The sequence below is a fragment of the Ranitomeya variabilis genome, chromosome 5, assembly GCF_051348905.1.
Source record: "Ranitomeya variabilis isolate aRanVar5 chromosome 5, aRanVar5.hap1, whole genome shotgun sequence".
Lineage (NCBI taxonomy): Eukaryota > Metazoa > Chordata > Amphibia > Anura > Dendrobatidae > Ranitomeya > Ranitomeya variabilis.
The window spans coordinates 340,769,987-340,795,947 of record NC_135236.1 but is presented as its reverse complement, the minus strand read 5'-3'; the positions used below and the strand labels follow the sequence as shown (position 1 = coordinate 340,795,947).

General features: G+C 47.2%; 1 protein-coding gene across 3 annotated transcripts in view; it reads left to right on the top strand.

The window, feature by feature from the left end:
- The window catches only part of LAMB4 (laminin subunit beta 4), a 394,745-nt gene that overhangs the window by 10,194 nt on the left and 358,590 nt on the right, over nucleotides 1-25,961 (top strand). For all 3 annotated transcript variants that reach the window (XM_077264810.1, XM_077264809.1, XM_077264812.1), the window contains exon 2: nucleotides 18,281-18,317. In XM_077264810.1, coding sequence (XP_077120925.1) covers nucleotides 18,284-18,317 — 34 coding nt within the window. In that variant the 5' untranslated portion in view covers nucleotides 18,281-18,283. The remainder of the gene's footprint in view (nucleotides 1-18,280; nucleotides 18,318-25,961) is intronic.

The following is a 25,961-nucleotide window of genomic DNA, read 5'->3' as shown; positions in this document are numbered from 1 at the left end:
GCCTGGGGCCCCATATGCTCCCTGGGGCCCCTGTGCTCTGCCTGGGGCCCCATATGCTGCCTGGGGCACCTGTGCTCTGCCTGGGGCCCCTGTGCTCTGCCTGGGGCCCCATGTTCTGCCTGGGGCCCCTGTGCTCTGCCTGGGGCCCCTGTGCTCTGCCTGGGGCCACTGTGCTCTGCCTGGGGCCCCATGTTCTGCCTGGGGCCACTGTGCTCTGCCTGGGGCCCCATAAGCTGCCTGGGGACCCTGTGCTCTGCCTGGGACCACTGTGCTCTGCCTGGGGCCCCATATGCTGCCTGGGGCCCCTGTGCTCTGCCTGGGGCCACTGTGCTCTGCCTGGGGCCCCATATGCTGCCTGGGGCCCCTGTGCTCTGCCTGGGGCCCCATATGCTGCCTGGGGCCCCTGTGCTCTGCCTGGGGCCCCATGTTCTACCTGGGGCCACTGTGCTCTGCCTGGGGTCCCATGTTCTGCCTGGGGCCACTGTGCTCTGCCTGGGGCCCCATAAGCTGCCTGGGGCCCCATAAGCTGCCTGGGGCCCCATATGCTGCCTGGGGCCCCATGTTCTGCCTGGGGCCCCTGTGCTCTGCCTGGGGCCCCTGTGCTCTGCCTGGGGCCACTGTGCTCTGCCTGGGGCCCCATGTTCTGCCTGGGGCCACTGTGCTCTGCCTGGGGCCCCATAAGCTGCCTGGGGACCCTGTGCTCTGCCTGGGACCACTGTGCTCTGCCTGGGGCCCCATATGCTGCCTGGGGCCCCTGTGCTCTGCCTGGGGCCACTGTGCTCTGCCTGGGGCCCCATATGCTGCCTGGGGCCCCTGTGCTCTGCCTGGGGCCCCATATGCTGCCTGGGGCCCCTGTGCTCTGCCTGGGGCCCCATGTTCTACCTGGGGCCACTGTGCTCTGCCTGGGGCCCCATGTTCTGCCTGGGGCCACTGTGCTCTGCCTGGGGCCCCATAAGCTGCCTGGGGCCCCATAAGCTGCCTGGGGCCCCATATGCTGCCTGGGGCCCCTGTGCTCTGCCTGGGGCCACTGTGCTCTGCCTGGGGCCCCATATGCTGCCTGGGGCCACTGTGCTCTGCCTGGGGCCCCATATGCTGCCTGGGGCCCCTGTGCTCTGCCTGGGGCCCCATATGCTGCCTGGGGCCCCTGTGCTCTGCCTGGGGCCCCTGTGCTCTGCCTGGGGCCCCATGTTCTGCCTGGGGCCCCATGTTCTGCCTGGGGCCCCTGTGCTCTGCCTGGGGCCACTGTGCTCTGCCTGGGGCCCCATATGCTGCCTGGGGCCCCTGTGCTCTGCCTGGGGCCCCATATGCTGCCTGGGGCCCCTGTGCTCTGCCTGGGGCCCCTGTGCTGTGCCTGGGGCCCCATATGCTGCCTGGGGCCCCTGTGCTCTGCCTGGGGCCCCTGTGCTCTGCCTGGGGCCCCATGTTCTGCCTGGGGCCCCTGTGCTCTGCCTGGGGCCACTGTGCTCTGCCTGGGGCCCCATATGCTGCCTGGGGCCCCTGTGCTCTGCCTGGGGCCACTGTGCTCTGCCTGGGGCCCCATAGGCTGCCTGGGGCCCCTGTGCTCTACCTGGGACCACTGTGCTCTGCCTGGGGCCCCATATGCTGCCTGGGGCCCCTGTGCTCTGCCTGGGGCCCCATGTTCTGCCTGGGGCCACTGTGCTCTGCCTGGGGCCCCATAGGCTGCCTGGGGCCCCTGTGCTCTGCCTGGGACCACTGTGCTCTGCCTGGGGCCCCATATTCTGCCTGGGGCCCCTGTGCTCTGCCTGGGGCCACTGTGCTCTGCCTGGGGCCCCATATGCTGCCTGGGGCCCCTGTGCTCTGCCTGGGGCCCCATATGCTGCCTGGGGCACCTGTGCTCTGCCTGGGGCCCCTGTGCTCTGCCTGGGGCCCCATGTTCTGCCTGGGGCCCCTGTGCTCTGCCTGGGGCCCCTGTGCTCTGCCTGGGGCCACTGTGCTCTGCCTGGGGCCCCATGTTCTGCCTGGGGCCACTGTGCTCTGCCTGGGGCCCCATAAGCTGCCTGGGGCCCCTGTGCTCTGCCTGGGACCACTGTGCTCTTCCTGGGGCCCCATATGCTGCCTGGGGCCCCTGTGCTCTGCCTGGGGCCACTGTGCTCTGCCTGGGGCCCCATATGCTGCCTGGGGCCACTGTGCTCTGCCTGGGGCCCCATATGCTGCCTGGGGCCCCTGTGCTCTGCCTGGGGCCCCATATGCTGCCTGGGGCCCCTGTGCTCTGCCTGGGGCCCCTGTGCTCTTCCTGGGGCCCCATGTTCTGCCTGGGGCCCCTGTGCTCTGCCTGGTGCCACTGTGCTCTGCCTGGGGCCCCATATGCTGCCTGGGGCCCCTGTGCTCTGCCTGGGGCCCCATATGCTGCCTGGGGCCCCTGTGCTCTGCCTGGGGCCACTGTGCTCTGCCTGGGGCCCCATATGCTGCCTGGGGCCCCTGTGCTCTGCCTGGGGCCCCATATGCTGCCTGGGGCCACTGTGCTCTGCCTGGGGCCACTGTGCTCTGCCTGGGGCCCCATAGGCTGCCTGGGGCCCCTGTGCTCTGCCTGGGACCACTGTGCTCTGCCTGGGGCCCCATATGCTGCCTGGGGCCCCTGTGCTCTGCCTGGGGCCACTGTGCTCTGCCTGGGGCCCCATATGCTGCCTGGGGCCCCTGTGCTCTGCCTGGGTGTAGGACACTGGTGACGTCACTTATCTCCGGACATTAGCTCCGGACATTAGCTCCGGACATTAGCTCCGGACAAAGCCACGGAAGTTGGCACAAATTGCAGGAAGTAGTATTCTAGGCAATTATATATTAGATGGGCATTTCCTGAAGGAAATACATGGTGCTTGAACAGCGCTACCAGCTTTACAGCAGCACTTTTCACACACGGGACTGGGGGGCGCGCTTACTTTTGCACCCGGGGCCGGGGGCGCGCTTACTTTTGCACCCGGGGGCGCACTTACTTTTGCACCCGGGGGCGCACTTACTTTTGCACCCGGGGGCGCACTTACTTTTGCACCCGGGGGCGCACTTACTTTTGCACCCGGGGGCGCACTTACTTTTGCACCCGGGGGAGCACTTACTTTTGCACCCGGGGGCGCACTTACTTTTGCACCCGGGGGCGCACTTACTTTTGCACCCGGGGGCGCACTTACTTTTGCACCCGGGGGCGCACTTACTTTTGCACCCGGGGGCGCACTTACTTTTGCACCCGGGGGCGCACTTACTTTTGCACCCGGGGGCGCACTTACTTTTGCACCCGGGGCGCACTTACTTTTGCACCCGGGGGCGCACTTACTTTTGCACCCGGGGGCGCAATTACTTTTGCACCCGGGGGCGCACTTACTTTTGCACCCGGGGGCGCACTTACTTTTGCACCCGGGGGAGCACTTACTTTTGCACCCGGGGGCGCACTTACTTTTGCACCCGGGGGCGCACTTACTTTTGCACCCGGGGGCGCACTTACTTTTGCACCCGGGGCGCACTTACTTTTGCACCCGGGGGCGCACTTACTTTTGCACCCGGGGGCGCACTTACTTTTGCACCCGGGGGCGCACTTACTTTTGCACCCGGGGGCGCACTTACTTTTGGGGCCGCACTTACTTTTGGTGGGCGGGGACCCTCGGCCTCCGATTTGGTGGGCGGGGCCCCTCGGCCTCCGCTTTGGTGGGCGGGGCCGCTCGGCCTTCGATTTGGTGGGCGGGGCTCCTCGGCCTCCGATTTGGTTGGCGGAGCCCCTCGGCCTCCGATTTGGTGTGTGCTCTGCCTGGGGCCACTGTGCTCTGCCTGGGGCCCCATATGCTGCCTGGGGCCCCTGTGCTCTGCCTGGGGCCCCATATGCTGCCTGGGGCCCCTGTGCTCTGCCTGGGGCCCCTGTGCTCTGCCTGGGGCCCCATGTTCTGACTGGGGCCCCTGTGCTCTGCCTGGGGCCACTGTGCTCTGCCTGGGTGTAGGACACTGGTGACGTCACTTATCTCCGGACATTAGCTCCGGACATTAGCTCCGGACATTAGCTCCGGACATTAGCTCCGGACATTATCTCCGGACATTAGCTCCGGACAAAGCCACGGAAGTTGGCACAAATTGCAGGAAGTAGTATTCTAGGCAATTATATATTAGATATATACATATATATATATATCTAATATATATATACAGAGGAAAAATGAAGGCAGCACTCCAAATCCTTATGGTGAAAAAAGTGGTAGAGTTTATTCAGACCCACATGTCTGGGCAACATTTTGTCTCACACTGAGCGTTTTTCAAGCTTGAAAAAGGCTCAGTGTAAGACAAAACGTTGCCCAGACATGTGGGTCTGAATAAACTCTAACACTTTTTTTCACCATAAGGATTTGGAGTGCTGTCATCATTTTTCCTCTGTCTAAGTTTGGGCAAGTATTGGACTTTTGCCTGGGAGGCCTGGCACCCATCATTGATTATTGTGCTGTTCCAATTTTTTGTGTATATATTTATTTATTTATACACAGTTTTTATTTAAATTTTTATTTGTTATCATCGTTTAAGATGTTGCGGTATTATCTTTAACTCCCTCTGGTGTTTTAATGAGTGCCTCATGGGTTTAATTGGTCACTGTCCCTCATTTGTGCACTTTCCTATAAATATGTTATTTCCTCCCTTTTGTTGTTAGTAGTGATGAGCGAGTGTACTAGTTGCTAGGGTTTTCCAGAGCACGCTCAGGTGACCTCCGAGTATTTGTTAGTGTTCGGAGATTTAGTTTTCATCACGGCAGCTGAATGATTTACAGCTATTAGCCAGGCTGGGTACATGTGGGGGTTGCCTGGTTGCTAGGTAATCCCCACATGTAATCAAGCTGGCTAAAAGCTGTAAATCATGCTGCTGAGGCGATGAAAACTTAATCTCCGAGCAGTCATAAATACTCGGAGACCACCCGAGTGTGCTCAAGAGAACCCGAGCAACGAGTACACTCGCTCATCACTAGTTGTTGCCGCTATTGAAACGCGTTGTGGAGTGTTTTAATAAAGGTCTATGCTTTTTAATTTTTAATTGCCTTGTCCCATTTTGCCTCAGCACTTCTTAAGACCGCGATATCTTTTCCTCCTATAACAAGAATTGAGGTTTAAAACTACCTAATTACTGATAAGGGGTAAAAGACTACAGCTGTGGGAATGTTACCATCCATGAAAAAATGTCCCACCATTTTTTTTCAGGTGTCATCTTAGTTGCATGATCTGTTTTTTTCACTAGGAGATGTTTGTTCCTAAGCCATTGAAATGACCCCATGGAAGATTTTTTAAATTCAAATTATATTGAAAATGATCATGAAACAATAGCTACATGAGAGCAGAAAATAGGAGCACATTCAGATTTGCATCCATGTTTCATGGATACCTATTTTATTTACGTGTATGGTCAAGTCTGAGTTGCAGACACATCAAAATAGGATATTATTATTATATATTTATATAGCGCCATTTATTCCATGGTGCTTTGCATGTGAGAAGGGGCAAATATAGACAAGTACAATAAACATGAGCAATACAAGGCACACACAAGTACAGGAGGAGAGAGGACCCTGCCCCCGAGGGCTCATAGTCTACAGGGGATGGGTGAGGACACAGTAGGAGAGGGTAGAGCTGGTTGCATGGCGGTTCAGCAGACTGGGGATCACTGCAGATTGTAGGCTTGTTGGAAGAGGCGAGTCTTCAGGTTCTGAGGCTCTGGGTCTCACGAATCTCACACTTGGACCTGTTATTTTCATTGAAATGGTTATAGATCCATGAAACTCTATGGTTTGTGTGCTTTCCTGGAAAAAATTAGACAGCACATGGACTTTCCCATAGTGAACATGGCCTGTTGTGAATTTGGATTCTGGGCTCCCCCGGTGGCCGCTTGTGGAATTGGACCTGTCATCCTCTTTCCTGTTTCACCTGATTCCATCAGTAGTGGGTGTCGCTATTTAAGCTCATTTCTCTGGTGGTTTCTTGCCGGTCAACAATGTTATCTGATGCCTCTCAGTGCTTGTTCCTGCTTCTAGACTACTACTAGATAAGTTGGACTTTTGTCCATGTTTTGTTTTGCCTATTTGTTCCAGTTCACAGCTGAAGTTTTGTTACTGTGTCTGGAAAGCTCTCGTTGATCAGGGATTGCTACTCTGGCGTTATGAGTTAATGCCAGAGTTTAAGGTAATCTCTGGATGGTGTTTTGTTAGTGTTTTTCTGCTGACCATGAAAGTATACTATCTGTCTTCTGCTATCTAGTAAGCGGACCTCAAATTTGCTAAGACTATTTTCCTGCTGCGTTTGTTGTTTCATCTGAACTCACCGTCATTATATGTGGGGGGCTACTGTCTTCTTTGGAATATTTCTCTAGAGGTGAGCCAGGTCTTATATTTCCCTCTGCTAGCTATTTAGGTCTTAGGCCAGAGCTGGGCATCTAGCGATAAATAGGAAATGCTACCTGGCTATTTCTAGTTGCGCGGCAGGCTTAGTTCATGGTCAGTATAGTTCCATCTTCCGAGAGCTTGTCCCTCTATAGGCTTGCTATGATCTCTGCCTGCAGAGATCATGACAGTTTGACCGGCCAGTAAAGTGTTAAAGACCCAGGTTGAGAAAGGAGAGTTATAAGAAGTCTGCTGAAATTTTTTTTTTTTTTCTCCTCCAGTCTGCCTTGCTGCAGTCTTTTCTCTCTCTCTCCTCCTAATCTCTGTATGCTCTGTGTGCACCTGACAATAATGGATCTCCAGAGTGTAACTGCGGGTTTGAATAATCTCATCACGAAAGTACAAAATTTACAAGATTTTGTGGTACATGCTCCGGTATCTGAGCCGAGAATTCCTTTGCCGGAGTTCTTCACAGGGAATAGAGCTAGCTTCCAGAATTTCCGAAATAATTGTAAGCTTTATTTGTCCCTGAAGTCTCGTTCAGCTGGAGACCCTGCTCAGCAGGTTAGGATTGTGATTTCCTTGCTCAGGGGTGACCCTCAAGATTGGGCCTTCTCATTGCCAGCAGGGGATCCTGCGTTACGCGATGTGGATGCGTTTTTTCTGGCTTTGGGCTTGCTTTATGAGGAACCTCATTTGGAACTTCAGGCAGAAAAAACTTTGATGGCACTATCTCAGGGGCAAGACGAAGCTGAAGTTTTCTGCCAAAAATTCCGTAAATGGTCTGTGCTTACTCAGTGGAATGAGTGCGCCTTGGCGGCAACTTTCAGAGAAGGTCTCTCTGATGCCGTTAAGGATGTTATGGTGGGGTTCCCTTTGCCTGCAGGTCTGAATGAGTCCATGACAATGGCTATTCAGATTGATAGGCGTCTGCGGGAGCGCAAACCGGTGCACCATCTGGCGGTGTCTATGGAAAAGACGCCAGAAAGTATGCAGTGTGATAGAATTCTGTCCAGGAGCGAGCGACAGAATTTTAGACGGAAGAATGGATTGTGTTTCTATTGTGGGGATTCTACTCATGTTATATCAGCATGCTCTAGGCGTACAAAGAAGCTTGATAAGTCTGTTTCCATTAGCACCATTCAGTCTAAGTTTATTTTGTCTGTAACCCTGATTTGCTCTTTGTCATCCATTGCCACGGACGCCTATGTTGACTCTGGCGCCGCTCTGAGTCTTATGGATTGGTCCTTTGCCAATCGTTGTGGTTTTGATTTAGAGCCTTTGGAGACTCTTATTCCTCTGAAGGGGATTGACTCCACCCCATTGGCTAATAATAAACCACAATACTGGACACAAGTAACCATGCGTATCTATCCGGATCACCAGGAGATTATTCGTTTCCTGGTGCTGTATAATTTACATGACGATTTGGTACTGGGATTGCCATGGTTGCAGTCTCACAACCCAGTCTTGGACTGGAGAGCAATGTCTGTGTTGAGCTGGGGATGTAAGGGTATTCATGGGGACGTACCTTTGGTTTCTATTTCGTCGTCCATTCCCTCTGAAGTCCCTGAGTTCCTCTCTGATTATCAAGACGTCTTTGACGAACCCAAGCTTGGGTCGTTACCTCCGCACCGTGAGTGCGATTGTGCCATAGATTTGATACCGGGTTGTAAATATCCAAAGGGTCGTTTGTTTAATTTGTCTGTGCCGGAACATGCTGCTATGCGGGAATATATAAAGGAGTCTTTGGAAAAGGGACATATTCGTCCATCCTCTTCTCCCTTGGGAGCTGGGTTTTTCTTTGTCTCAAAAAAAGACGGCTCTTTGAGACCATGTATTGATTATCGGCTTCTGAATAAGATCACTGTTAAGTATCAATACCCATTGCCATTGCTTACTGATTTGTTTGCTCGTATAGAGGGTGCTAAGTGGTTCTCTAAAATTGATCTTCGTGGGGCGTATAATTTGGTGCGGATCAGGCAGGGGGATGAGTGGAAGACCGCATTTAATACGCCCGAGGGCCACTTTGAGTATTTGGTCATGCCTTTTGGTCTTTCTAATGCCCCTTCAGTTTTCCAGTCTTTTATGCATGATATTTTCCGCGATTTTCTGGATAAATTTATGATAATATATCTGGATGATATTCTGATTTTTTCTGATGACTGGGACTCTCATGTCCAGCAGGTCAGGAGAGTTTTTCAGGTTCTGCGGTCTAATTCTTTATGTGTGAAGGGGTCTAAGTGCGTTTTTGGGGTCCAGAAAATTTCCTTTTTGGGGTATATTTTTTCTCCCTCTTCCATTGAGATGGATCCCGTTAAGGTGCAAGCTATTTGTGACTGGACTCAGCCCTCCTCTCTTAAGGGTCTTCAGAGATTTTTGGGCTTTGCCAACTTTTACCGCCGATTTATTGCTGGTTTTTCGGATGTCGTTAAACCACTGACTGATTTGACCAGACAAGGCGCTGATGTTGCTAATTGGTCCCCTCATGCTATAGAGGCCTTTCAGGAGCTTAAGCGCCGTTTTGCCTCTGCCCCTGTGTTGCGTCAGCCTGATGTGAATCTGCCTTTTCAGGTTGAGGTTGACGCTTCGGAGATCGGAGCTGGGGCAGTGTTGTCGCAGAAAGGTTCCGACTGCTCCGTCATTAGGCCTTGTGCCTTCTTTTCTCGCAAATTTTCGCCCGCAGAGCGGAATTATGATGTTGGGAATCGGGAGCTTTTGGCCATGAAGTGGGCGTTTGAGGAGTGGCGCCATTGGCTCGAGGGGGCTAGACATCAGGTGGTGGTATTGACTGACCACAAAAATTTGATTTATCTTGAGACTGCCAGACGCCTGAATCCTAGACAGGCGCGCTGGTCTTTATTTTTTTCTCGCTTTAATTTTGTGGTGTCATACCTACCGGGTTCTAAGAATGTTAAGGCAGATGCCCTTTCTAGGAGTTTTGACCCGGACTCTCCTGGTAATTCTGAACCCACAGGTATCCTTAGGGAGGGAGTAATTTTGTCGGCCGTTTCTCCTGATCTGCGGCGGTCCTTGCAAGAGTTTCAGGCGGATAGACCGGATCGTTGTCCGCCTGATAGACTGTTTGTTCCGGATGATTGGACCAGCAGAGTCATCTCTGAGGTACATTCTTCTGCATTGGTAGGTCATCCCGGAATTTTTGGTACCAGGGATTTGGTGGCAAGATCCTTCTGGTGGCCTTCTCTGTCACGAGATGTGCGAGTCTTTGTGCAGTCATGTGACGTTTGTGCTCGGGCCAAGTCTTGTAGTTCTCGGGCTAGCGGACTGCTGTTGCCCTTGCCTATTCCTAAGAGGCCTTGGACACACATCTCGATGGATTTTATTTCAGATCTGCCTGTTTCCCAGAAGATGTCTGTCATCTGGGTGGTCTGTGACCGTTTCTCTAAAATGGTCCATTTGGTTCCTCTGCCCAAGTTGCCTTCTTCTTCTGAGTTGGTTCCTCTGTTTTTTCAGAATGTTGTCCGATTGCACGGTATTCCTGAGAATATTGTTTCTGACAGAGGTACCCAATTTGTGTCTAGATTTTGGCGGGCATTCTGTGCTAGGATGGGCATAGATTTGTCTTTTTCGTCTGCTTTTCACCCTCAGACTAATGGCCAGACCGAGCGGACTAATCAGACCCTTGAGACATATCTGAGGTGTTTTGTCTCTGCTGACCAGGATGATTGGGTTGCTTTTTTGCCATTGGCAGAGTTCGCCCTCAATAATCGGGCCAGTTCTTCCACCTTGGTGTCCCCGTTTTTCTGTAATTCGGGGTTTCACCCTCGATTTTCCTCCGGTCAGGTGGAATCCTCGGATTGTCCTGGAGTGGATGCGGTGGTTGAGAGATTGCATCACATTTGGGGGCAGGTTATGGACAATTTGAAGTTGTCCCAGGAGAAGACTCAGCGTTTTGCCAACCGTCATCGTCGTGTTGGTTCTCGGCTTTGTGTTGGAGATTTAGTGTGGTTGTCTTCTCGTTTTGTCCCTATGAGGGTCTCTTCTCCTAAGTTTAAACCTCGGTTCATCGGCCCTTATAGAATATTGGAGATTCTTAATCCTGTTTCTTTCCGTTTGGACCTCCCTGCGTCCTTTTCCATTCATAACGTTTTTCATCGGTCGTTATTGCGCAGGTATGAGGTACCTGTTGTACCTTCAGTTGAGCCTCCTGCTCCGGTGTTGGTTGAGGGTGAGTTGGAGTACGTTGTGGAGAAAATTTTGGACTCTCGTGTTTCCAGACGGAAACTCCAGTATCTGGTCAACTGGAAGGGTTACGGCCAGGAGGATAATTCTTGGGTCAATGCATCTGATGTTCATGCTTCTGATCTTGTTCGTGCCTTCCATAGGGCTCATCCTGGTCGCCCTGGTGGATCTGGTGAGGGTTCGGTGCCCCCTCCTTGAGGGGGGGGTACTGTTGTGAATTTGGATTCTGGGCTCCCCCGGTGGCCGCTTGTGGAATTGGACCTGTCATCCTCTTTCCTGTTTCACCTGATTCCATCAGTAGTGGGTGTCGCTATTTAAGCTCATTTCTCTGGTGGTTTCTTGCCGGTCAACAATGTTATCTGATGCCTCTCAGTGCTTGTTCCTGCTTCTAGACTACTACTAGATAAGTTGGACTTTTGTCCATGTTTTGTTTTGCCTATTTGTTCCAGTTCACAGCTGAAGTTTTGTTACTGTGTCTGGAAAGCTCTCGTTGATCAGGGATTGCTACTCTGGCGTTATGAGTTAATGCCAGAGTTTAAGGTAATCTCTGGATGGTGTTTTGTTAGTGTTTTTCTGCTGACCATGAAAGTATACTATCTGTCTTCTGCTATCTAGTAAGCGGACCTCAAATTTGCTAAGACTATTTTCCTGCTGCGTTTGTTGTTTCATCTGAACTCACCGTCATTATATGTGGGGGGCTACTGTCTTCTTTGGAATATTTCTCTAGAGGTGAGCCAGGTCTTATATTTCCCTCTGCTAGCTATTTAGGTCTTAGGCCAGAGCTGGGCATCTAGCGATAAATAGGAAATGCTACCTGGCTATTTCTAGTTGCGCGGCAGGCTTAGTTCATGGTCAGTATAGTTCCATCTTCCGAGAGCTTGTCCCTCTATAGGCTTGCTATGATCTCTGCCTGCAGAGATCATGACAATGGCCTTAATAAGTGGGAAAAAATGGGATTGAAGATAGTACAAAAATATTTGTCTACATACCCTTGTGCCATGAGACTGGCTCAAATGTTTTCTTTATATGTGTGCTGTCTACGTCTAGACCTTTGGAGCTGCTTATTATGTTAGAGCTTGGCCACTGGACTTTGGTATACTTGTGGCCAGTCTAACACTAGCTGTGTGCTGATTCTGCTGTCAACCAATATCAAAGGAGGAAAAAGCTGCTGAAATACTGCTGTCAGCCTAATTGTGTAAGGGTACTGTCACACTCTGCAACTTTCCAATGATCACGACCAGCGATACGACCTGGCCGTGATCGTTGGAAAGTCGTTGTGTGGTCGCTGGGGAGCTGTCACACAGACCGCTCTCCAGCGACCAACGATGCCGAAGGCCCCGGGTAACCAGGGTAAACATCGGGTTACTAAGCGCAGGGCCGCGCTTAGTAACCCAATGTTTACCCTGGTTACCATCGTAAAAGTTAAAAAAAACAAATAGTACATACTCACATTCCGGTGTCGTCAGGTCCCTTGCAGTCTGCTTCCCGCTCTGACTGAGTGCCGCCGTAAAGTGAAAGCAGATCACAGCGGTGACGTCACCGCTGTGCTCTGCTCTTACATTCCGGCCGGCAGTCAGTCAGAGCGGGAAGCAGACTGCAAGGGACCTGACGGACACCGGAATGTGAGTATGTACGGTTTGCTTTTTTTTACTTTTACGATGGTAACCAGGGTAAACATCGGGTTACTAAGCGCGGCCCTGCGCTTAGTAACCCGATGTTTACCCTGGTTACAAGCGAATGCATCGTTGGATCGATGTCACAAACACCGATCCAACGATGACAGCGGGAGATCCAGCAACGAAAGAAAGTTCCAAACGATCTGCTACGACGTACGATTCTCAGCAGGGTCCCTGATCGCTGCTGCGTGTCAGACACAGCGATATCGTATGGATATCGCTGGAACGTCACGGATCGTACCGTCGTAGCGACAAAAGTGCCACTGTGTGACAGTACCCTAAGTAACCATGGGTCTTAGATACCATCTCTGGAATATTGGTTAAAAGATCAAATTGCATCAAAAACCAAGACAGTAAAGTGGGGTCTGAGTGAGAGGAAAAACCAAGTATGAGACAAAAAAACCCTTAAAAAATAACTTTTATTTGATATTTATAAAAGCCCAAATATATACCATAATTTTATCTGCTTAAAAAGGAGTTATAGAGGGTCTGGTAATGATAATCCCGTAGAATTTATCCACTGGAATATAAGATATAAAGATAGTGCATTAGTTTAGCGCTAATGTATAAATGACCCAAAAGGAAGAATCTAAGGAGGATAGATTGTACATCTCCCTATATATATATCCCTTCCTGGCAGCGGAGGTTGGCACCCTGGGTAGCGAAATGGCACGCCTGCTCAACGTCGACTGATCCTACCCGACCCTCACCAGGACTCCTTAACAAAGCCACCACCAAAAACACCTAAAGTGCTTATAGTGCAAAATAAAATTTCTAGTCCTTAGTGCCTGGTCTATACTGAGCCGTGCAGGAATAAAGCTCAATATTGCAAGCGAGAAGAACTGCTCGCATAAGTATCTATTTACTGTGCCTTTGTATAGTAATATCTCAATGTGGTGAAAAAGAGGAAGATGCCCAAAATAATATCCCATATCAAAGGGGTTTATATCATACTAGATGGTGGCCCGATTCTAACGCATCGGGTATTCTAGAATATGTATGTATGTATATAGCAGCCACATAGTATATAGCTCAGGCCACGTAGTATATAGGAGCCATGTAGTATATAGCAGACAAATAGTACGTGCCCTGTGCTATATACTATGTGGCTGCTATATACATACAAATTGTAGAATACCTGATGCGTTAATACAGGCCATGCAGTTTATAACACTGGCCACGTAATTTATAGCACAGCCCATGCAGTACAAAACACAGCCCACATAGTATCTAACACTAGTATATAGCAGCCACACAGCATATAACACAGCCCATGTAGTATACAGCAGTGTGGGCACCATATACCTGTTTTAAAAAAAAATTTAAATAAAAAATAGTTATATACTCACCCGCCGTGATCCAGCGAAGCTCTGGCGATGCGCACGCGGCTGCCGCCATCTTCCATTCCCAGCATGAATTGCGAAATTACCCACATGACTTAGCGGTCTCGCAAGACCGCTAAGTCTTTTGGGTAATTTTGCACTGCATCTCTCGGAACGGAAGATGGCGGCAGCCAAGCGCGCCTGGGCAAACTACGGAGGGTGACAACAGCAGGTTTTTTTTTATTATTATTTTTAACATTAGATCTTTTTACTATTGATGCTGCATAGGCAGCATCAATAGTAAAAAGTTGGGGACACACAGGGTTAACAGCAGCAATAACGGAGTGCGTTACCTGCGGCATAACGCGGTCCGTTACCGCTGGCATTAACCCCGTGTTTGCGGTGACTGGAGGGGAGTATGCGGGCGTCGGGCACTGACTGCAGGGGAGTAGGGACGGACTAATCGGACTGTGGCCATTGCTGATTGGTCGCGGCAGCCATGACAGGCAGCTGGCGAGACCAATCAGTGACATGGGATTTCCGTGACGGATGTTGCCGGCAGAAAGATGGAAGTACCCCTTAGACAATTATATATATATAGATAGAAACCTATCTCTCAGATCAGAGAAAGATTTTTACACAGAAGGCAAAGGCAGAGAAGTGTAATAATTATAGGGGATAACCCAGGAGACTCTTTGCATGGAACAAGACAACTACAGGACACAGTTTTATAAGTGGTAAAGTCTATATTATCACACGGTGATTCAAACAGGTGCAGAGAGAAACTCAAGTCCACAACACTTGGTGTAAATATTAAACACAGTCTATAGGAAACTTCAGAGGAAAATGCAATCAAGCAGAAAGTCTATGAAGCACAATTATTCTTGAGGATACTTGACACGAATAAATCCTTGTCTTAGTCTAAACACAGATAGATAAGCTTATAAGGCAGTTCAAATCATATCTTAGCTCAACCAGGGAGGCCTGGTTAATAGTCTCATGTTTTTGCAGAGCAGAAACAGCTTACATGTCCAGCAAATGCAGATGGAAGTAAACACGAGCAGCAGATGAAGGAGGATTACTGGAAACTGGTGTATGCAGCAGGAACTCAGAGCAGAGTAGCAGGATCACCACACAGGTTCACAGGAGCAGGTATATAGCCAGGGAGTAATCACAGGTCAGGAGCTGGATGCAAGGCAGAATACTCTAGCACAGACTGAAGGCTGGGGTGGGGTTTTATAGCGGGAAGACACAGTGCACATGAGACCAAAGATGCCATCTTGGAAAAGGGCAGTAATGCACAAAAGGTAAAAAATGTTCAGAGTCCTGACAAGAAGTGGTAAACGGCATAACTCATATACATACATGCATGGCCTCAATAGACAAATTGCTTAAGAGCCCCAATAGCACCATTGATGATTTTAAAGCACAGATGCCTTTATTTGATGTCTTATTACTTTGCCAGAATACTTTTAATCTATACTTTATTTAATGTTGTTTTTGCACTTTGTATGCTAACTGTTGTGGTGCAACTATGTTAAGATGATCTTCATTTCCCTTCATTTTCCTTCTCTCCTTTTCCTCCCTAACCCATTTCCTCTTTTCCTTTGTTTGATTACATTCCTTTCCCTTCATTGCTTTCCTGAACCATTATCCCCTATACTGTAAAAATCCCTAATAAAAATAATTTTGAAGAGAAAAAGAGGGAGATGACCAAAATAATATCCCAAATTAAGGGGGTTTATATCACATAGAAACCTATCTCTCAAATGAGAAAAAGGTTTTTACACAGAAGGCAAAGGCAGAAAAATGGTCCTGCAGCAAAAAGCATAATTCATATACTGTACATACATGCATGGCCTCAACAGACAAATTGCTTAGTAGCCCCAATCGCGCCATGGATTCTTTTAAAGCACAGATGTATTAAGAAACCATGTCAAAAAATGTAGATTGACACTTATCTCAAAGAGGCTGGTACCCCATCCCAATGAATTTCCCTATTGACAATCCAAATGGGGTTTATCAGGGAAAATGGTAATGGTGAGCCACGGGCAGCATCTGTCAATGGGAACATAATGCATAAAAGACCAAATTGCAGCATGAATTTTAGAAATATTAATCAATAACATTAAGAAGAATGTTTGTCATAAAGAATCAGTAATAAATATATACTTACGGAATTTGTGTCAAAATAGTCGCTATGCACGACATTTATATTTGTCTCACTTGAAAAGAAGGCATGACCTAGGGTAGAAAAGCACAGTTTGGCAACTAGGGGCATGGCTTAAAAAATTTAGTTGAAAATTATAGCCTCCAAGACAACTAATAGATGGTGCAGAATTAGACACGCGTCATGCTTGCACGTGGCACACTTGCTTCGTGGACCCACTGTGCCACGAGTTCGGCTTGCCTAGGAGGGACAATGTTAAGTGGATACCTGGTGTTCACTGGAGCTCCTGAAGGTGGAGTCAGACTTGAGCTGCAGGTAGCCGCCAGTACCGCAGAACCCCAGTACCGCAGCTGCTGGGTTCGTTGGATGGTGATATGGGACCACAGTCGCTGCCAGGCAGGATTCGGACAACGTGGACTTCGGAGATTGTTTTTTGTTCAGACACACAGGTCTCAGGAAATGTATCAGGCACCACCAACACTGCTTAAGGGTTCAGACACTGCAGAAGTGGCTTCAGGGTCACTACATACTAAGCAAGACTAAAGAAGAAAGCGACAAGCGAAACGCTTGTCGGGGTTTCTCCTTCTAGCAATTTCCACAACGCAGGTAAAAGATAGCACAATGTCATCGCCTTTATACTCTATACTCTGGTATTCACAAGGGCTATGATGTATTGAGATTTGTTCAACAATTATGCATTTGCACTTAAGTACAAGTCACTGCTAGCCCCTGCAGGACATATATTTTTTTTTCAGACATTATGAATATGTTTACAGGTCATGCACTTGCACTTTAGCAACCTTTAGCCTTCTTAGGCAGTCTTTACTTTTATTATACTGGTCTTTCTGAGATCTACTCTAACAGTCCAAAGCCTGCTGTTGCACCTGTGTCTATTATATGCCTAAAAAACCACTAAATACTTTGACCTGTTTGAGGTATATTATTTCTTTTGATCTTGTATGTGGTTGTCATTACTATTAACTACTGTGTGGGTTGCTTGGAGCTCACTATGCCTTGTTTGATCCCCTTATGTATACCGTTGATCCTCATTTTTAACTCATTGTGAATAAAATATCTTAATTATACTTTTGTTTCTGTACTTCCCCTTTTTTTGTCTCAATGTATTTTAGGAAGTGTATCAAATCATAATTTTGGCCTTTAATTTTGGGTATTTTACTTAAACATTGTTGCAGACCAAGTGCAAGACTTTATTATTCACTATTGGCAATAGCCTCGTTTAGCAGGTTAACATACCCTGCAAAAATAGCGAGGAATGGTTTGAGGGTCATGGCAAAGGAATGTTTTTTGCTTACAATATATTAGGGCTATATCTTATATACAGTAATTCACAATTAAACAGCACTGTGAATAGCAATTGTATTATTATTCAAGGTGCCCTACTGGACACTGAAATTGTTAAAGCACCACTCCATCGTTTTGTTTTGGGGGGTTTTCAGCACTGGAGTGGCGCTTTAAATGTAAGTCCCCTGTCCCTTGTCATATACTCACCCTCCGGCTTCACCATTTTCGGCACTGCTCCAGTCCTGAGGTGCCGTTTTATGAGCACAACTTCTGACTAGCTGAAAGTCAGAAGCCACATCATAAGCTCTCAAGGCAAGTCTATAAGAGGCAGAACGAAGCTCTTAAAGTCTTGTATTGAAAAGTGACAAACACGCCGCTCCATGATACACTGGAACTGCCGGCATGTCACTTTTCGTCATAGAACAACAGTAGCAACCCTGAAAAATGATGGTGTCGGCAGGTGAGTATGAGACAGGGGGCAGGGGAATTACATTTAAAGCACCACTCCACTGATGCGATAAAAATAACGCTGGAGTGGTGCTTTAATAGTGCTGCCATTGTGGCTCAATACACAGTGTGTATATACATATATAGATGTAGATATGTATGTGTGTGTTTGTTTGCACACATACACATGGTGTACCTTCAATATAGTTGATACTTTACCACCCAGCAGCATTGTACTGCAGCTTCATAAGCAGGAACTCAGGATCACTATATAAGAGTCTTCATAAATGAAACATTCTCTAAATGGGATATAGTCAGCTGTGGGGATCACAAAGTCTGTTTTAGGACTACCTCTCAAAAAAACATAGTTTTAAAAATATATTTTAAACTGAATTACTTATTAATTTAAATAGCATTTCTCACATTTGCACACATTTTGTAACATATACCATAAATATAGAAAAAAATCAACCAGAATTTTCTCACCTACAAACAAAAGATAATAGTAGTGTGTTTAATGACGCTAGTTAACACCATATATACTTGAATGGATATGGTATATTGTAGTTTATGGACTTCATTTGCAAATAATTGTAAATCATAAATTAGAATACATAGTCAAACCGTGAGTATTTATACAGAAGAGGGAATAATAGAAAGAATAGGAATGTGAAAGGTGATTATAGATTAGTTGTGCCATAAAAGTGAGTCATTTATCAATCAGGTATAGGCAATTTATAAATATCTTCCATTTAGTAATAGAATTCCTGTATAATATAAAGCAATTATTTCTATGTTATTTTTGGTACAGATAATGACTGTCCTGGAATTGATCATTTGCATAGTAGGTAAGTACTAGTTATGTTTGATTTAAATGTCATGAAAACATTTGTGTTACTTGTTATTCATACTTTTCTGTTTAGTACAATTTTTGTCTATCATCTGTTTTCAAACCCAGAGTGAAATATGTTACATTTTTAGCAAATTTTAGCAAATCACTGAATGCCAGTTTGTGATTGGAATGCTTTGATCAAAAGATGAATGCAAGACAGGTTCGCAAAGAGTTGTGTTTCATCTGTCATGTATACCTTTTTTACTGTTGCTTCCTATTATACAACACCTACTATCATGGATTTTTTTTTATTTTTTTTTAATATTAACAAATCCTAATAGTTGATAAAACAGTTAAATGGGGTGTACTATTTTTATTCATATCACTCTATAAGTTAGGAGAATGATAACAAACTGAGCCTTTACTTATCCTCACCAGGTCCATCGACGACTCTCTACTACTGCTCATATCTTTGTTGACCTGCTGGATTGCTGTCATGTTGACAGTGCTGCATCCAATCACTGGGATCAATGGCTTATGCCATCAAAATTGGCAGGACCACTGCACCCAGTGATTGGCTGCAGAGGTTACAAGAGTTGTATGCACAACATCACTGCTGCTGCCAATCCAGAAATGTTAAAGCACTGGAGAATAAGCAATGGGAATAGACATGGGGAGTAAAACTCAGTTTATTATATTTGTCAGCCTCTGAGCCTATGAAGTAATAACAGGTAAAATAAGACAACCCTTTTAAAATTATTTAATTAAAATTAAATATTAATATAATGTGACTAATATTAAACACAACCATTATTATGGTAAAAACCATGTCTTTGCTGGTAGTTTACTTTTTTTTTGTTGTACATATGTGTGTAATATTGATGTGAATAAAATGATAAGAAATCTTTTTCTGGATTGTTAAGAGACTAATATAAACAGTCAACATTTCATGAATTTAATATGGGTCAATAAGTGCTGCCCGTTGGTAAACCACTGATATTTTTAGCAATATATTATAGGATACTTCACTATGTAATAATTAGAACAAGTTTTGCCAAGTACAGTCTGAAATGTTATGTCAGGTCTCCAGGGCTTTAATTTAGAGCTACCATTCAAGACTCGACCTGTTTTAGAGACTAATCCCTGGAGGGAAGGTGAAAAAAAGAAGCTGAAAGTATTTCACTCCAGGTGTAAAGTGGTCCTTAGCTTTTTACTGCATTGTATTGGTATGTCAGTTCAATAAATCTCATGTTTCACAAAGTGACATTTTAGCACTAACACGTTATTTGTACACATTTGTATAACTACCCAGACAAGTAACAAGCCAATCATTTATGTGGAGATTTATTTTATGCTTTCCTTTTTTGTAGAGGTATTTGATTAGCAATGACACCATTGCTGAGCTGTGACCACACCCCAAATTTAAGAAGAACTAATACCAGACATTGTAAAGGAAATATTCAATAAGTAGAAAATGGAAATGCAGAAGTCACCCATATAATTGGAATTAAAAGTCCTTTATTTCACATGCATGGACATCAGTGTTCACGAAGAATGATGTCCATGTGTGTGGAATAAAGGACTTTTAATTCAAAGGAAATGGGCGAGTTCTACATTCTCATTTTCTACTTATTAAATGTATGCTATACTTTGAGCTGTGCACCACCTAGATGTATCCTATTAAAAGTTGTATCTGGACAGTCATCAATACTAATATTTACAGTTCAGAAAACTGCTGCCTTTTTCCGCCTCTACGTGGTCTAGTTGTACTGGAAATGTAAATAGGTCATTTTTCAGTATTCAAAACATGCATAAACTCATTAATATATATTTGAAGATGAAATGATATCTAAAAGGTCTCAGGTTAAAGAAGACACATTTGTTTAGTATATTAAGGAAAAAAATATTATATATATACAGTTAGGTCCATATATATTTGGACAGAGACAACATTTTTCTAGTTTTGGTTATAGACAATACCACAATGAATTTTAAACAAAACAATTCAGATGCAGTTGAAGTTCAGACTTTCAGCTTTCATTTGAGGGTATCCACATTAAAATCGGATGAAGGGTTTAAGAGTTTCAGCTCCTTAACATGTGCCACCCTGTTTTTAAAAGGACCAAAAGTAATTGGACAGATTCAATAATTTTAAATAAAATGTTTATTTTTAGTACTTGGTTGAAAACCCTTGGCTGGCAATGACTGCCTAAAGTCTTGAACTCATGGACATCACCAGACGCTGTGTTTCCTCCTTTTTGATGCTCTGTCAGGCCTTCACTGCGGTGGTTTTCAGTTGCTGTTTGTTTGTGGGCCTTTCTGTCTGAAGTTTTTGAGAAGTGAAGTTTTTCCAAGAGAGAGTGCTGGGACTGTGGACAGTTCGAGGGGTGGAGGAGGGGCTGGGGTTGGAGCCTGGGTGGAGTCTCAAGGGGCCTCAAAAATTGTGCCAGTATGGGGCCCCGAAATTCCTAGTAGCAGCCCTGATTAATCCACCCCCTTGCTTGATGGTTGTGAGATGTTATTTTCCTGAAATTCTGTGCCCTTTTTTCTCCATACATACCTTTGATCATTGAGGCCAGAGTTCAATTTTAACATCACCTGTCCACAGGACTTGTTTCCAAAATGCATCAGGCTTGTTTAGATGTTCTTTTACAAGCTTCTGACCCTGCATTTTATGGTTAGGACGCAGGAGAGGTTTTCTTCTGATGACTCTTCCACGAAGGCCATATTTGTGCATGTGTTTCTAAACAGTAGAACAATTTACGACAACTCCAGAGTCTGGTAAATCTTTCTGAAGGTCTTTTGCAGTCAAGTGGGGGTTTTCATTTGCCTCTCTAGCAATCCTACGAGCAGCTCTCACTTAAATTTTGCTTAGTCTTCTGGACTGTAGGAAATGTGTGTAGACAAATGTGTGTGGACAAAGAAAATGTATCATCTTTAACTTTAGCCTTTTTAGAGATCATTTAATCTTCCACGTGCTTATCTGTTCACAATAACAATAACTCTGATCAGGGGTGCCCAAACTTTTACAAGCCACTGTAACTGTTTGGACTGTATAATTTGCAGAACAATGCTCAGGCCTAACCCAGCGCTTAGTGCTGAATTGTAATAATAATAATCTTTATTTACCGTATTTTTCGAATTATAAGACGCAATTTTTTCCCCAAAACTTTGGTACTGTTGCTGCAGGCTGCAGTCTGGGATGAAGGGGTGTCCGGCGGTACTGAAGGTGTCCGGCGCTGCTACCCAGTGCTCTGCGGGTGTCTCCGGTGTCCGGCGGCGCTGCGGGGGTGTCTGGCGGTGCTACTGCGGATGTCCGGTGCTCTGCTGGTGTCTCCAATGCTGCGGATGAGTGGCCGGTGCTTCCCGATGCTGCTATGGCGGTCTTTGATGCTGCCAGGGCCCACCCTGGCCGTCCCATGGTTTCCTTTGTGGTGGACTCTGGGAAAATGGGGTGGCTGGGGGCAGATGTTTATAGCCAGGGGGGGCCAATAACCATGGACCCTCTCTAGGCTATTAATATCTGCCCTCAGTCACTGGCTTTACCACTCTGGCGGAGAAAATTGCGCGGGAGCCCACGCCAATTTTTTCCGCCATTTAACCCTTTATTTTAGCAGCTACAGCTCCCAAATTTTGCACATACACACTACTAACATTAGTAGTGTGGAATATGCAAAAAAAAAGGGGATATGAGATGGTTTACTGTATGTAAACCATGTCTCATATCCTGTCGGGTTCGGGAACGAGAAATGAAAAGCCGGCAATTGAATTACCAGCTTGTCACTAACACCGCTGCGTATTTCTCGCAAGTCACACTGCTGGTCCGTGTGTAATCCGTATTTTTCTCGCCACCATAGACTTTCATTGGCGTATTATTTGCGCAATACGCTGACAAACGCAGCATGCTGCGATTTACTACGGCCGTAGAAAGCCGTATAATACTGAACCGTAATATACGGCTGATAGGACCAGACCCATTGAGAATAATTATGCCATTTGTTTGGCGAGTTTTACGGATGTATTTTCTGCGCTCTTACGTCAAACTCGCTACTGTGACGCCGGCCTAACAGGGTAACAGTTCAACCGCAAACTCGACAAATCTTATCCCTGCTGTGCAGGTTGTTGCCCAACTAAACATGGCAGAATTATCAAAGGTCTGCAAAAAAAAAAAGTGCGCTGAATCTGAAAATGACCTCCGTTTTGTCATAGGACATCACGTTTTCTGACAATTTAAGTAACTATGTTAAATAAGACAATACCTCAAAATAAATGAAAATAGACTCATAAAATTAATTTTTATTAAAAATGTTTCATGAAAATCAAATCATTTTTTAACTGTAATGAGCTCACTAACACACACTAAAATCGATTCTTCTTCCCTGCGAGGTTTCTCTTGGTACATTTACTCTTGTGAGTAGCATCTGGAATGTCTCTCTGAAGTGTCCAACAGTAGTCTGCCATCATTGTAAGGCTCCATCTTCGCTGGTATCTTTTTTCCATCTCTTTAATGTCCTGGTGGAATCGTTCACCTTGCTCTTCACTTACAGCTCCCAAATTTTCAGGAAAGTTGTCAAGGTGGGAATGGAGGAAATGCACTTTCAAACTCATCAGGCAACCTAAAGCTTAAAATGCTTTCAGCATTCGTCCGACAATTTTTTTGTAGTCAGGGTCCTTGTTATTGCCTAAAAAATTTTCTATGACCTCTTTAAATGCAAACCACCCTTCTTTTTGAGAATGCGTCATGGTATTGATAAACTCTTGATCAGCTATAAGCCTTCTAATGTCTGGTCCGACGAACACACCTTCCTTCAATTTTGCCTCCGAGAGGCCTGGAAACTTGGTGACCAAGTATTTGAAGCATTCTCCATTTTTTGGAAGTGATTTTACGAATTGCTTCATCAATCCCAATTTTATGTGGAGAGGTGGTAGAAGAACTTTATGGGGAGCAGCGTCGGACTGGAGTAGCTTGGGCCCACCAGAGAAAATCATTCTAAGGGCCCACCATGCTTAAGGGGTACTAGCTGCAGAGTCTTCCCTTAGCTTCCATCTGGTCAAGCACGCTAGGCACAGGATACATACACGTGACACACACCAGTCACACGCTAGACACAGGATATATACACGTGACACACCAGTCACACGCTAGACACAGGATACATACACGTGACACACACACCAGTCACACGCTAGACACAGGATACATACACGTGACACACACCAGTCACACACAAGACACAGGATACATACACGTGACACACACCAGTCACACGCTAGACACAGGATACATACACGTGACACACACCAGTCACACGCTAGACACAGGATACATACACGTGACACACACCAGTCACACGCTAGACACAGGATACATACACGTGACACACACACCAGTCACACGCTAGACACAGGATACATACACGTGACACACACCAGTCACACACAAGACACAGGATACATACACGTGACACACACCAGTCACACGCTAGACACAGGATACATACACGTGACACACACCAGTCACACGCTAGACACAGGATACATACACGTGACACACACACCAGTCACACGCTAGACACAGGATACATACACGTGACACACACACCAGTCACACGCTAGACACAGGATACATACACGTGACACACACCAGTCACACGCTAGACACAGGATACATACACGTGACACACACCAGTCACACACAAGACACAGGATACATACACGTGACACACACACCAGTCACACGCTAGACACAGGATACATACACGTGACACACACCAGTCACACGCTAGACACAGGATACATACACGTGACACACACCAGTCACACGCTAGACACAGGATACATACACGTGACACACACCAGTCACACGCTAGACACAGGATACATACACGTGACACACACCAGTCACACACTAGACACAGGATACATACACGTGACACACACCAGTCACACGCTAGACACAGGATACATACACGTGACACACACCAGTCACACGCTAGACACAGGATACATACATGTGACACACACCAGTCACACGCTAGACACACGATACATACACGTGACACACACCAGTCACACACTAGACACAGGATACATACACGTGACACACACCAGTCACACGCTAGACACAGGATACATACACGTGACACACACACCAGTCACACACTAGACACAGGATACATACACGTGACACACACCAGTCACACGCTAGACACACGATACATACACGTGACACACACCAGTCACACGCTAGACACAGGATGCATAAACGTGACACACACACCAGTCACACACTAGACAAAGGATACATTCACGTGACAAACACCAGTCACACGCTAGACACAGGATACATACACGTGACACACACCAGTCACACGCTAGACACAGGATACATAAACGTGACACACAGCCTCATCATCCCTCCTTCTCCACGCAGCCTCATCATCCCTCCTTCTCCATGCAGCCTCATCATCCCTCCTTCTCGACGCAGCCTCATCATCCCTCCTTCTCGACGCAGCCTCATCATCCCTCCTTCGCCACACAGCCTCATCATCCCTCCTTCGCCACGCAGCCTCATCATCCCTCCTTCTCCACGCAGCCTCATCATCCCTCCTTCGCCACACAGCCTCATCATCCCTCCTTCGCCACACAGCCTCATCATCCCTCCTTCGCCACGCAGCCTCATCATCCCTCCTTCTCCACGCAGCCTCATCATCCCTCCTTCCCCACGCAGCCTCATCATCCCTCCTTCTCCACGCAGCCTCATCATCCCTCCTTCGCCACACAGCCTCATCATCCCTCCTTCGCCACACAGCCTCATCATCCCCATCCAGGATACATACACGTGACACACACCAGTCACACGCTAGACACAGGATACATACACGTGACACAGGATACATACACGTGACACACCAGTCACACGCTAGACACAGGATACATACACGTGACACACAGCCTCATCATCCCTCCTTCGCCACGCAGCCTCATCATCCCTCCTTCGCCACGCAGCCTCATCATCCCTCCTTCTCCACGCAGCCTCATCATCCCTCCTTCGCCACGCAGCCTCATCATCCCTCCTTCGCCACGCAGCCTCATCATCCCTCCTTCGCCACGCAGCCTCATCATCCCTCCTTCGCCACGCAGCCTCATCATCCCTCCTTCTCCACGCAGCCTCATCATCCCTCCTTCTCCACGCAGCCTCATCATCCCTCCTTCGCCACGCAGCCTCATCATCCCTCCTTCGCCACGCAGCCTCATCATCCCTCCTTCGCCACGCAGCCTCATCATCCCTCCTTCGCCACACAGCCTCATCATCCCTCCTTCGCCACACAGCCTCATCATCCCTCCTTCGCCACACAGCCTCATCATCCCTCCTTCGCCACACAGCCTCATCATCCCTCCTTCGCCACACAGCCTCATCATCCCTCCTTCGCCACACAGCCTCATCATCCCTCCTTCGCCACACAGCCTCATCATCCCTCCTTCTCCATACAGCCCCCTCATCATCCCGCTTTTCACACAGCCCCTCATCATGACCCTTTTTCCATACAGCCCATCATTATCATCTCCCCTTCTCCACACAGCCCCTCATCATCTTCCCTTTACAAGCCCCACTCAAGTTACATCAACCCTTTCCAAAATACATCCTCTCACCACTCTC